Genomic DNA, 12,236 nt, shown 5'->3' with positions numbered 1-12,236 from the left:
AATCATACAATAAATGTAAAAAAAAAAACTAGCTAGTTAATTAACGTGCAAGGCTAGCATTCCATTCACCATAGCACACACTCAACTTAAAAACATTTAACAGGAATAAAGGAAATTAAAGTGTTTATCTGATGTGTTGGGTTCTGTGGCTAGTTATATAGTTAGTTAGCTAACCTGACTAAGCTAACTCACCCAGCTCACTCGATATTCACAAGCTAACCTAAACAAGCTAACTCACCCAGTTCACTCAGAATTAACTAAGTTAGCTAACCTAAATCACCCAGCTCACTTCTGCTAACAAGATTGCATAAACTAAACTAATTCACCCAGCTCACTCTGGTTTGACTAGCTAACCAAACAAAGCTAACTTACCTAGCTAACTCTGGTTTAACTAGCTATTGTTCGCTAATCTAACTAATCTATGCTAACTAGCCTACTCACGCAGCTTAGTCAGGCTTAACTAGCTAGCCTAACAAAGCTAACTCACCCAGCTTACTTTGGCTTAACTAACTAGTGTTACCTAACCTAACTAACCTAAGCTAACTAGCCAACTCACCTAGCTCACTCAGGCTTATCCATATAGCCTAACTAAACTAAATCACCCAGCTAGCTCTGGCTTAACTAGCTATCCTAACCAAGCTAACTTAGCCAGCTCACTCGGGTGTTACCTAGCTACTGTTAACTAACCTAACTAGTCTAAGCTAACTAGCCTACTCACCCAGCTCACCCAGGCTTAACTACCTAGTGTTAGCTAACCTAACTAAGCTACGATAACTAGCCAACTCACCCAGCTCACTCTAGCTTAACTAGCTAGGCTAACAAAGCTACCTCACCCAGCTAACTCTGGCTTAACTAGCTAGCCTAACAAAGCTAACTCACTCGAGAACAAAAAAACTTGGTACCACATTTCCCAAAATGATTTATTGCTGATTCAATTCTACTCGACTAAGTACTTCTACTTCTATTATGAAAATTCTACTTATGATTTTTTAAAATGTATTTTGTTAAGTGCATCCCACATCTGTCATATAGTTTGTATGAGTGTTAAAGACTAAACGGATTCAGTCACCACCACTGTGCATAATACTGACTTTATTGCACAATCCTCTAGAACAGCAAACTACTCTAAATTACTTTGATTTAATTGTATTTAAATAGTGTTTGTATCGCCAGCATTTAATTTAAGAGTTTGTCACATGCAAGTGCATTTTTCTATCAGCATTCTGTGATCTACTGATGTGTTTTAACTACTATGGAATCACATAAAGTGTCTTTATTTCAGTAAAAATCCATTATACACATTTCAAAACACCTCTTTAAAAATCATTTACTGAATTTACTGAGTTCCATTCGTTCTTCTGTGCCATCACTCCAGAGAATTATTATTTTGGAACATGTATTTTTAACCCACTTCTTTATGTGTTCCTAATTTGAAACATGGCGAAGCAAAACAAGAGCTATTACATCCTCAGATCTGTGCAGCTGTTTCAAAACCTTCAAATTAGACCACTAACAGGTCAGAACGGGACCAGCAGAGAACTTGGCAAATTGGCAGTGTTGACTGTGCAACCTTGATGTTTGAAAGCGTAGTGAAATACACAAAGACAAGACTTCAAAAAATACAAACTCAAACCCAGGCCCATTTCTACACATACAGTACAAACTAATGAGACACAGGTGAAAACAGTTGGCAAGCTGGAGCCCAAACACAGGAGAAAACAATGAAACATCAAGAGTCTAGTAGGAGGATCTAATGGTGGAGCCAGACGGTTCCCAAGCGGACACTGATAGAATTGTTTCTGAATCATTCTGGCGACGCTCTATTGCAGAAAGATGTTATTGATAAAGTTTGGTTAAAAACACATTTAAAAATGAAAGAGAAATCTATATCTACAATAAATAGTTATACATTATTTATAAATTATAAATAATTTATCCTATTTAAAAAAAGTTATAAATTATGTGTGTTAAATTTTCTTGTAAGTGAGAATTAAAATGTGATACATTTAAATTGGCAAAATTTCAATCAGACAGAGCAAACATTTTAATTCTTTTGTGATCAACATACTTGCAGATATACTTTTGCTATTAGGACTCATATATGTGAGGTAAATTTCACAACATTTAATTTCCTGGTATTTTAATTAAATAATGCTGATTAAAACAGAAGACTAAATTGGCATTTTGACATTAAATTGAGATAAATGTAAATTAAAACTGGCATTTTGATACATACATTTATTTTGGCTTTGTGCAATCTGTAGCTTTAATGGATAAACTTTAACTGTTCTTTATTAAATCAAAGTGAATGCATTGCAATAATTATGGGTGCAGAAATGTTCCAAAATGTCTTAGAACTTGCCAAATCAAAGACCTCTTAACTTCATGTTAGTGATCAAGATTGAGTACAGCTGTTGGCATCTCTCAGCTCACATAAAAAAAATGTTTGACAGCGTAATTGGATTGACCAACACAGCTAAGGAGAAGAATGGCTGTATATTTCAGGAATGTCTCCTACGGACATTTCTAAACAACTACAGATTCCAAGATTATCAATTTAAACATGTTGCAAACTTAAGTTATAAGATATTGAGAGGTTTCATCATTGATACAAAGTTATTCACTGTAACACCACACAACAACATGAGCTGAAATAAAATCCTTAGGGGATGATCTGATGGTATCCCATGCCAAAATGGTATTTAATTTAGCTTTAATAAATCACTGATCATCATTCATTAAAATAAGCAATAAAAATATTGTGTGTCTAGAGTCAAAAGGGTTTTACATGACCATTGACTGAAAGTGTGCCATCTAAGAAAAAATCCCCTGTTACAAAAACAGCTAATTAAAGCTCAATTAAAGTTAGCAATTGACCACACAGACAAAAAAGCATTACTCCTGGCATGGTATCCCATGACAAAATTGCATCTGATTTACCTTTATTAAATCACTGATCATCATTAAGTTCAATCAGCAATAAAAAAGTGTGTCTACAGTCCAGTAAGTTTTATAGGACCACTGACTGAAAGTGTGCCATCAAAGAAAGAAACCACTCTTACAAAAACAGCTAATTAAACCTCAACTAAAGTTAGCAACTGACCACATTGGCAAAGAAAAAGCATACCTTCTACAGCACTATACTAACTGTTAAGCATGATTGGGGTAGCATTATATACTTGGGCTGTTTTTGAAGTAGTACATTGCAAAAACAGTATATAAAAATAACAAAGAAGGACAACCTTCAAATTCTTTGGCATTATCTCTAAATCATCTAGACAACTGAAACTTAGATACAGTTGAGTGTTCCAACAGTACAATGACCTGATTTTTTCCATTTACACAATGACCTGCAACAAAACTGAGTAGTAGGTTTCATATATTATACAAATTAGCTATTTGTAGGAGTGCAGTGTCTTTAAATATATATTATTTAGCAAAAAAAAAAAAAACTCCACATCCCATACTTAAAAAAAGATACAGAACAAAAAACATAAATAGCTTTAATTTGCTTGAGTAGTAGGAGGTACACTGAATCCTTCCAGCAAAGTGTGATGTTCATAGCCTCACGATCTCTACTGCCCATTAGCTTTAAGCAGAAAAATAACAACTTAAAGGCAATACTGTACTAAGGAAGGTGTTAAAAAGAGTTCTTTGAGAAAAAAAAAACTTTAATTGGTGAAACAACTTCAAATAATCAAGAGATAGGTCTTTAACCTCTTAAAGGTTCTTTATACTCACTAGGGGTGTGCCATATTGATTTGCATGCAATTATATCGCCAACATTTTTGAATATCGTGAACGATATTATACCCTTGACATACTGTGCCATATCACCCACCCCTAATTATCACATCAGTGTCATACTTTTTTTTCGCTGTTTTTAGCAGAATAAAAAAAAAAATCACACTGTTCTTGTTTCCCATTATATATCTACTAGAGACAGATTATATCTGTACATTATCATTCATTTAACTTTTGTCCTGTATATATGGAGATATTTGGAGTGCATTATTAGTACATGACTTTCTGGATCATTGACTTCTGTTACAAATTTTATAAAATTCTTCATTTTTTTTATCTCAGTTAGGGGTGCGACATATATTGTATGCAATAATAAAACTTAATTTTCATTTTGTTGCATATTTTGTAATTCAGTGTTTTGTCATGTCACCAAGAGTATCGTTATCGCAAAAAAAAAAAACATTAAATATTGTGATATTGTTTTAGGGTTATATCGCTCACACATTTACAGTATATTACCAACCCTTTGTAGCACTGTTTTTTGTAAGACGGGTTGTTCCAAATCTGAAATCTCTTCCATAAAAGATCAATTTGATAAAGCAACAGCATTGCATAAAAGATGAAGTATATAGATAGCAGTATTACAGTTCCATAAAACTCCACGTCAGTTATGCAGGGGTTGCTGGTGTCCAGGCTAGGAAACAGATTCTGACTGAAGGCCTGTTTGTCTAGAGAGAATGTGTGTGGGTGAGCTGCAGAGAGAGATTTTCTTTTCCTGGAGCCATGCAAAAGTGGGACAAGCTGGTTGATGCGCACCTGCTTCACTATCCTACATACAGTATAACAAAATCTGAAACTAGCAATGCCAGTGTAGAACTGTGGGTTTCCCGCTTTCGACAAGACTGTACCCTACTACCCAAAACTGACAGACCAGAGTTTTAGTTATTGTTTAAAGAGCATGTAGGTTTATGAATGTTTTAAGCATGAATATTCAGTTCAAGGCAACTTGGAATGAGCTGTTAATGTTCAGAACCACCATGCTCATGGCTAACTTTACTTTAAGCAAAGGGAAGAAGCCTTTAAAGGAAAGTCCCGGTGTAAAATGGACTTTTGGTGTAGTCAAACATAATAAAAAGTACCTACCTTTGGTGAATAGCACACCTCCGTTCTCCCACAGCGTTCTGAGATCCAGAAATTTTAACAGTTTGTCCAAACACCCTTCAGACTGGGTGATAAATCGCTTTTTCCACCATTATCCAGGCTCAAAGTAGCTCCACACCGCCAATCTGGAGAGCTCTGACATTTAAAACAAGGCATTAATAACTTAATAAGTGCACAAGAAGCTTATTAAAACACTGTTTACATCCTATAACGCAAGTTTTAGCTTCAAGCGCCACCATTACTGAACTAAAAATAACAGACTCTGCACTGAAACTTGCATTATGGGATGTAAACAGAGGTCTTTCATAAGCTTCTTATGTACTTTTTAGGTTATTAATGCCTTGTCTTAAATGTCGAGGCTCTCCCGATTCTAGCAGGGAGGTGTGGAGCTACTTTGAGCCGGGATCATGGTGTAAAAAGCAATTTATCGGGGCAAATTATGCCCCGTGTCACCCAGTGTGAAGGGTGTTTGGACAAACTGTTAAAATGTCTGGATTTCGGAACGCTGTGGGACAAGATAAGTGTGCTATTCATCAAAAGTAAGCACTTTTTATCAGGTTTTACTACACCAAAAGTCCATTTTACACCGGAGTTCTTCTTTAAGGAACCAAAATAGGCCCTCCTTTGATGTCATTCCAAAGAGCATTTCTGAGTGCATTATTTTGAGTGTAAGGAGAGAAATGTTGACTTTCCTCATGGTTTTTCTCTGCAATGCAGTTCTCTTCCTCCCCAACAGCATTCTCAAGCCCAGTAAATGGGATAAATTAGCAATGTCCCCCAGGCACCTATCAAAATCTCAGGGGAATATACAATAATTAGTTCCACATACAGGCTACTCCCTCATACAGCTGGCTAAGAAAAACCAAACCACTAAAGCCCCTCTTCGGTTTCCTATAGGAATTTCTGACTTTCAAGTCCATACAAGATAAAAATAAGTTAAAAACCAAAGTAAAGTAACCCAGACACAGATTCTGAGCGGGGAAAATAAGTCCTTCCCTAAGTGCATGTCAATCAACAGCTGTTATTCCTGTCTCTGTGTCAAACAGTTACGCCAGAGAGATCTTGAGGATCAGTGATATTCAGCCACAGGCAAATTCAGTACAGCCACCTCTACACAGCTGTGATCTCTGTGATGTAGGATGGGGGTTAGGAGGACAACATTTAAGGCTATATACTATGTAACAGTTCCAATAATGATACTCTATTTCTGATATTAAAAGAAGAAGGGGTCAGCGCTACACATACATAGATGTGAGTACTTAAATATATTCTGACATATAATTATTGACATATTGAAAGCAATGACATAAGCCAAACAGAGAAAGAGGGAGAGAGAGAGAGAAGAGTGATGGTTTGGGAGAACTGTCAAAAATTTGCACCTCCGCCTCCACCCACCCTTCACTCAAAATACCAGGGCTGGAGGGGGGTAATATGTAGGTCTTCTCCATGGGGGTCTACAAAAAGACAAAACACTAAAAATAAAATCTAACATTGTCACTGAAAGTCTCACTGCCAGTTTAGAGAAAATTCACTTCAAGATAAGAGTGGCTTATGGGCGCACTTCCTCTCATAAGAAACTATCCCTACCAAGAAACTATTTTACCACTGTGGAGTCTATGTGGGCATAAAGTCCACCAACACAGTGCTGGAAGGAGCCAGAGCAACTAATCATTCAATATCAATACCTGACCTCACTAATGCTGTTTAAGACTGACTGCAATAAAACAACAAATGTTCCAACATCGCGTGTAAAGGTTGTAATTTAACTAAAAATCTGGTTATCATCAATACCTGTATGAGCAGATCATTCTATCCACAGGAAATAGAAAATACTGAACTGGCAATTGGGGGTAAAACAATATAAGTGATCCAATCTTGCGACAGATCTAACCTGAAAGAGCACATACTTATACTGTGTGACACCATTAGCTATTTGCTTCCTGAGTGTTTGACAGGAAAAGCAAACAGTAACCTACTTGTAGATCAGTTCAATCATTCAATCCTGGTCCTGGTGCCCCCTGCTCTGCCAATTTTAGAAGACTGCCTGCTTTAACACACCATTACAACTCTGAAAGGGCTGCTCATTAATGAGCTGATTAGTTAAATCAAGTACATGCGTTTGGAGAAGGAAAAACATATATTTGCAGGGTTTGTTGTAGATGATATCTTAAGTGAAGTACTTCAATTAAAAGTAGTTTTAAAGGACGCATATCAGATTGTTATCAGTATCAACTAAAGACTTCAACTTGAGTTTCAGATTCAGAAAATAAAAGGTGGTATTGTGCCTTCTACTCATTACCAAAATGTGTTTGTCTTAATCTCCTAATAAACAAACCACCTGTTAGTATTAAAATATATGGATGATGATGATCATGTTGATCACACATGGGTGAACTTCTAACCTAAGCAGTCAGTTCAAAAAAACTGCTAAGTCATCTGCAGGAGAGGCCTTAAAAAAGAATTCACAGGCTGTTTGCACACCTCATTCTCTGGCCCGAGAACAGCTGCAAAACTGGTTGACACACTGAAATGTAATAAACGTGTCGCAAGCTAATTGTCATCACGCTTTGAGGTCAATATGCAGACTCACTATTTGTAACACATGTCATCTGCCTCAGAGTCGGTAAGCTGATTGCTCTGTTCAGAAATGTTCAGTGCTGGTAGAAGAAGGCATGCCGCCAATCCAGCACCTTGGACAGCGATCCCGAGGAGCTTTCGGTTTCTGTCCAAGCCTACAGAGGAGAGTCCTATCTAGAGAAGAACTAACTGAGCATATGGTCAGATGGCATCACTGCGATGAGGAGAAATGCAGTTGTTTCTTTAGCACTGTCAAAGCTGTAGCCTATAAAAAGAGTCAAACATAAATCGACCACACAGCTTTGCCACCAAAACAGAAGCAACATAGTCTTTCAGAAAAGTGATTCAGATTGTAATGGGTTACTTTACTCGTTTTCAGAATTACAGACGTTAACTAAAATACTGTGTGCTATCATGTAGTCTGATATCATGTAGCATCATCTGTAACCCCGGTGGCTAAACCTTAGCCTACCTTCTCCACCCTGATAAAATACTACACAGTTCATGCAGCGGCCAACAGAGACAGGCCTCCAGTGCTCCTCAAATAGACTACAGTCTGTTATACATTTGTGCTGAATATCCAGTCACGGAGGCTGCTAAGCGGTATGTATTCTCCTCTTCACAAAGCACATACAACCTGTTATTGATGGCAGGTTGGCTAAGCTATAGCCTTATGCCGTGAGACAACTGTAGTGAACAATATAGCAACAGTAGCCTACATCTACTACATAGTCTTCAATAAGAAAAAGGGGGAATTCCTCAAGACAGGCTACATACCTCCATACACGTGTGTAATGGCACAATAACATGTGTGTACTGGTGTCATAGAACCAGGAAAGCCTTTAACCATTTAATTCCCTGACCAGTTCAGCTGCAGAGACGCCCCGGCACCCATCTGGCCCTTCTTCTCACGATTCCCAAATATCACAATGCCATTCCTATCACTCAAATCTAACCATTCCAGAGCTGAAGCCGACCACAGGCACGCGCGATGTGTCATTTAACAAACTTGGTATCGAGGCAAGACCGGAATAAAGCGAGAGGAACTCACCGCAGTCTTCACACAAGATCCTCCCGACGTCCTTTTTGAGGTTCTTGGCGCTGGTGTCGAGCGGAGCGAAGGACGCCTTAAAGACAAGCGGCTCGTCGGTGGGCTCCATGAAGAAGATGTACTTGTGGTTCTTGAGCACGGTGGCGCACGGCGCCGCCGAGCCGAAGTCGCCGACGGTGACGAGCTGCTCGCGCTCGAGGCCGCCGCTGTTGCGCGGCCACACGTCCAGCACCTTCACGTGCACGCTGTAGGGCTCGGCGGACGCGTTGGCGGGCGCCGACTGCACCTTGCCCTCGATGACGATGGCCGAGCGGTGGGCCTGCTCCTGCAGCGAGTTCAGGTTCGGGGAGTAGCACGCCAGCGAGACCCCGACGACCAGCATGGAGAAGTGCAACGGATCAAGCCTCATGCTGCCGCCGGCTTGGGCTCGCGGCTCGCTGCGGCGCGCGCTGCGGCACGGCTCTCGGGAGCAGGGCTGAACGGACGAAGGAGCGCGACGGGGCTCGAGCGGTGGCACGGCGACGGCGGCGGCGCGGCGGACCCTGTGTAAGTGGCCGTGCCATCGGGATCCGCTGCTTTTCTTTTAGGGGGGTGGGGGGCCTGGTAGGGTATTTTTCTGTCTTTCCTTCTTTTCTCTCTCTCTCTTCCTTGGAATTTTCTTCGGAATAAGAGCTGAACAGAACGAGCAGCTAGGAACCGGAAACAGCGTAACGATGCCGGGCTGCGAGCCTCCTCGAGCGCATCCTGATGCTAAAGCACATGCTAAAACAAATTCAAACGCAAACGCAAAAAAGGTGGTGAGGGAGGGAGGGAAGGAAGGAGGGAAGAAGGAGAGAGGGAAAGAGGGGTGAGTGGTTTTTCCCTCCTCTGCCGAAGCTATACGGCCATAGCGAGCTGTCCGCAATCTTTAGCCCCCTGAATAAAACCGAAAAAAAAAAACAATCGCAGTGCTGAGGCGCGGATGCCCCACAGTACCTCTAGGTATCCCTCACTGCAGAAGCAAAACACGAAATGCTGCAGTGCACGCGGCCTCGTCTCGCTGTGAGGAAAAAAAATCGGTAAATCCACCGTCTCAGCAGTGCGATGCCAGGCTGGAAAGCGATGCCTGCAGCTGGAAACTGTTGCCGTTTACCCCCCTCCCACCACCCCTCGTGCCCCGCGTATGTCCGCCCGCCTCTACAGGGGAAAATGGACAGCGCTGGCGTGCTGAACACACCTCTGGATATGAGCGCGCGCGTTTGTGTATGAGTGTGTGCGCGTGTGTATGGTGTGTCCTTTGGCTCCAGCAACCCAGCGTTAGTCCATGCTTGCGCCCAGTATCACCAGATCCGTAGATACCGGAGAGAAAAGAGGCAATGCGAAGAAAGCAACGTCTTCAGCCGAACCATTCACGCCACGCTGCCTCGCGCTCCGTTAATATCATATCGTTGACATCCCCTCTGCGTGTGTATCCGCGCTGAGAGAAGCGCCTGCGGGGTCGTTGCTGTTTCGGCGTGTGACGAGCAGCCCCCTCTGTTCGAGCAGACTCTTCTGAATGAGTGTGTGCGGGCGCGCGCGCGTGTGAGTGTGTGTGTGTGTGTGTGTGTGTGTGTGATTTTTTTTTCTGCGTCTCATTCCATGAGTGAATCGCGTCCTGCATTCAGGTCACATTCGCTGCTCCGCCTTAGAAAAAAGAGAAAGAATGAAAGAAAGAGAAAAAAAAAAGAAAAAGATCGCGAGGCGTTGCATCAAATCCACACGCGACACCTGACAGCCCCTCTCTCAATGCTGCTAAAAGGCGAGAGAGCACAAGGCAGTCCAGCCCGAGGTGCGAGACATGATAAAACAGGTTGGAGAGAAAGAGAATAAAACACTGGAGAAGATTCTGCAGAAGATGGGAAGGAAAGAGCTGTGAAAGGGGACTGCGTGGACTGCAGAATGTCTGCAGACCTGGAGGAACCAGGAGCAGGTGGAACACCTGCTGGTCTGTAACGGAGGCAGTGAATGTGAAGACTGGATTCGGATGTGATGTTTTGTGCTAAAAGGTTGGAAATTAGGAATGTGAACAGAAGCGAAGCTAAACCTGTGGATCCGCAGCAGGAGCAGATCGGAAATATTCACTAAGAGCGACACCTGCCGTCCACTGCCCGCCCAGCAACAGCAGCAACAGATAAAGCAGGGTGGGGGGAGGCTGGGGGTAACCTGCTTCCACCTGATCATTTGCTAAAATCACAATTATATATTCACAAATAACAAAAATAACATCAAAATAGAATGTAAAATACGATTAGCGTACGATTAGTGCACAAACACTGATCCCAATACCTCCAACAACAAAAACAATAAAAATATAAATAGGAGAGATCAAATACAGAAACAAATTATTAATTGCTAACTGATATTAATACAGTAACTCAATTTTAGAACTGATATGTTAAGCCAGTTTAAAATCTGAATTTCTGCTTTTTTTTTTTTTTTTACAAGTAGGGTGCAGTACTGGAGCAGAGAGCCTTCAAACACGCCCATTAGGAGAGATCAAATACAGAAACAATTTTTAAATTGCTAACTGATATTAATACAGTAACTCAATTTTAGAACTGATATGTTAAGCCACTTCAAAATCTGAATTTCTGCTTTTTGTTTTACAAGTAGGGTGCAGTACTGGAGCAGAGAGTCTTAAAACACGCCCATTTACTAGCAGGAAAAAGGCTGTCCGTGGTGCTGAACCACCTGACTTTACGTGCCCTAACGTCACTCAAACTGATTCTGACTCTAGTATAAGTTAATTTAATTTATTGTTATGTTGGCAATTTATGTTAAACATGTCAAAGATATTAAAGTGCCAAAGACAGAAGGCCTACAGCAAAATGTCTAATAAGAGGCAGTCTATATAATCAGTGTTTTATTAGCAATTTTTGGAGGCTATGAATAGCATTAGCTATGTAACTTAAGCTAACAATTCCTAAAGCAAAATGTTAATACTGCTTCAAACAAGAAAACAAAAATACAATATATCTGTGCTGCGATTTTATCTTCATTCACATTTCCAGGTAGTCTAGTCAAGTGTTAATTATCTAGCTAATATCTAGTCTAAGCTGAACAAATTTTTTTTAGCAGACCTCATTGAAAGCACAGCTTAATTGTCCTGTAGATAAAGTTAATATGACCACAAACGCTAACAGTAGAATATAATATTAATATGTGCTCTGCAATCAACATAGAGATTTATGTTGCAGACTATGAATAAAAACCTGTGTAATTCTATTCTCCATGGTGATGTGTTTCAGTGTGCAGTGATTTATGAACTAAATAAAATAGAAGGCAGATATTAACATACACTGACACAATAACAAAAAGCCTGTTTAATTAAAAGGTTAGCATCAACTAAACACATAAACCTTAGTGTGTTTATGGTGGCAACTGTTTTTGTTTCAGTATTAAATCAACAAGTATGATGTTAAATTTAAACCATGCGGATGGGCAGCAACACTAGTTACATTAAATACACGTATCTCATGAGATAATTCTAGATTTATGATGAAAAGAAGCTAAACGTACTCAGTTATGTCTTAGCTGTTCACATTAACTTAGCATTTACTGTCTTTTGTTAATTTAATTTGATTGCTATTTAGGCAATAAAATCTGTCCTTGGGTGATAAACACCTTTAATTTTTGAGTTTTAGCATTTTACTAGAGAAGAATATATCTAACAGGTTTTAGCTCT

The 12,236-nt window shown here is 40.2% G+C and overlaps 2 protein-coding genes across 6 annotated transcripts in view; both read right to left on the bottom strand.

Annotated features, from left to right (window-relative positions):
• nrg2a (neuregulin 2a) overlaps window positions 1-9,639 on the bottom strand; it is a 189,330-nt gene extending 179,691 nt beyond the window's left edge. For 2 of the 4 annotated variants that reach the window (XM_049466483.1, XM_049466482.1), the window contains exon 1: window positions 8,534-9,639. In XM_049466483.1, the coding sequence (XP_049322440.1) occupies window positions 8,534-8,942 (409 nt within the window). In that variant the 5' untranslated portion in view covers window positions 8,943-9,639. The remainder of the gene's footprint in view (window positions 1-8,533) is intronic. The other 2 variants (XM_049466485.1, XM_022676102.2) reach the window with 1 other exon arrangement.
• rasgrp2 (RAS guanyl releasing protein 2 (calcium and DAG-regulated)) overlaps window positions 1-12,236 on the bottom strand; it is a 494,831-nt gene that overhangs the window by 295,416 nt on the left and 187,179 nt on the right. The gene's annotated exons all lie outside the window — the stretch shown is intronic.

Source organism: Astyanax mexicanus, chromosome 17 (genome assembly GCF_023375975.1).
Source record: "Astyanax mexicanus isolate ESR-SI-001 chromosome 17, AstMex3_surface, whole genome shotgun sequence".
Lineage (NCBI taxonomy): Eukaryota > Metazoa > Chordata > Actinopteri > Characiformes > Acestrorhamphidae > Astyanax > Astyanax mexicanus.
Note: the sequence above shows the minus strand (reverse complement) of the source record. Positions and strands in the feature narration are given on the sequence as shown.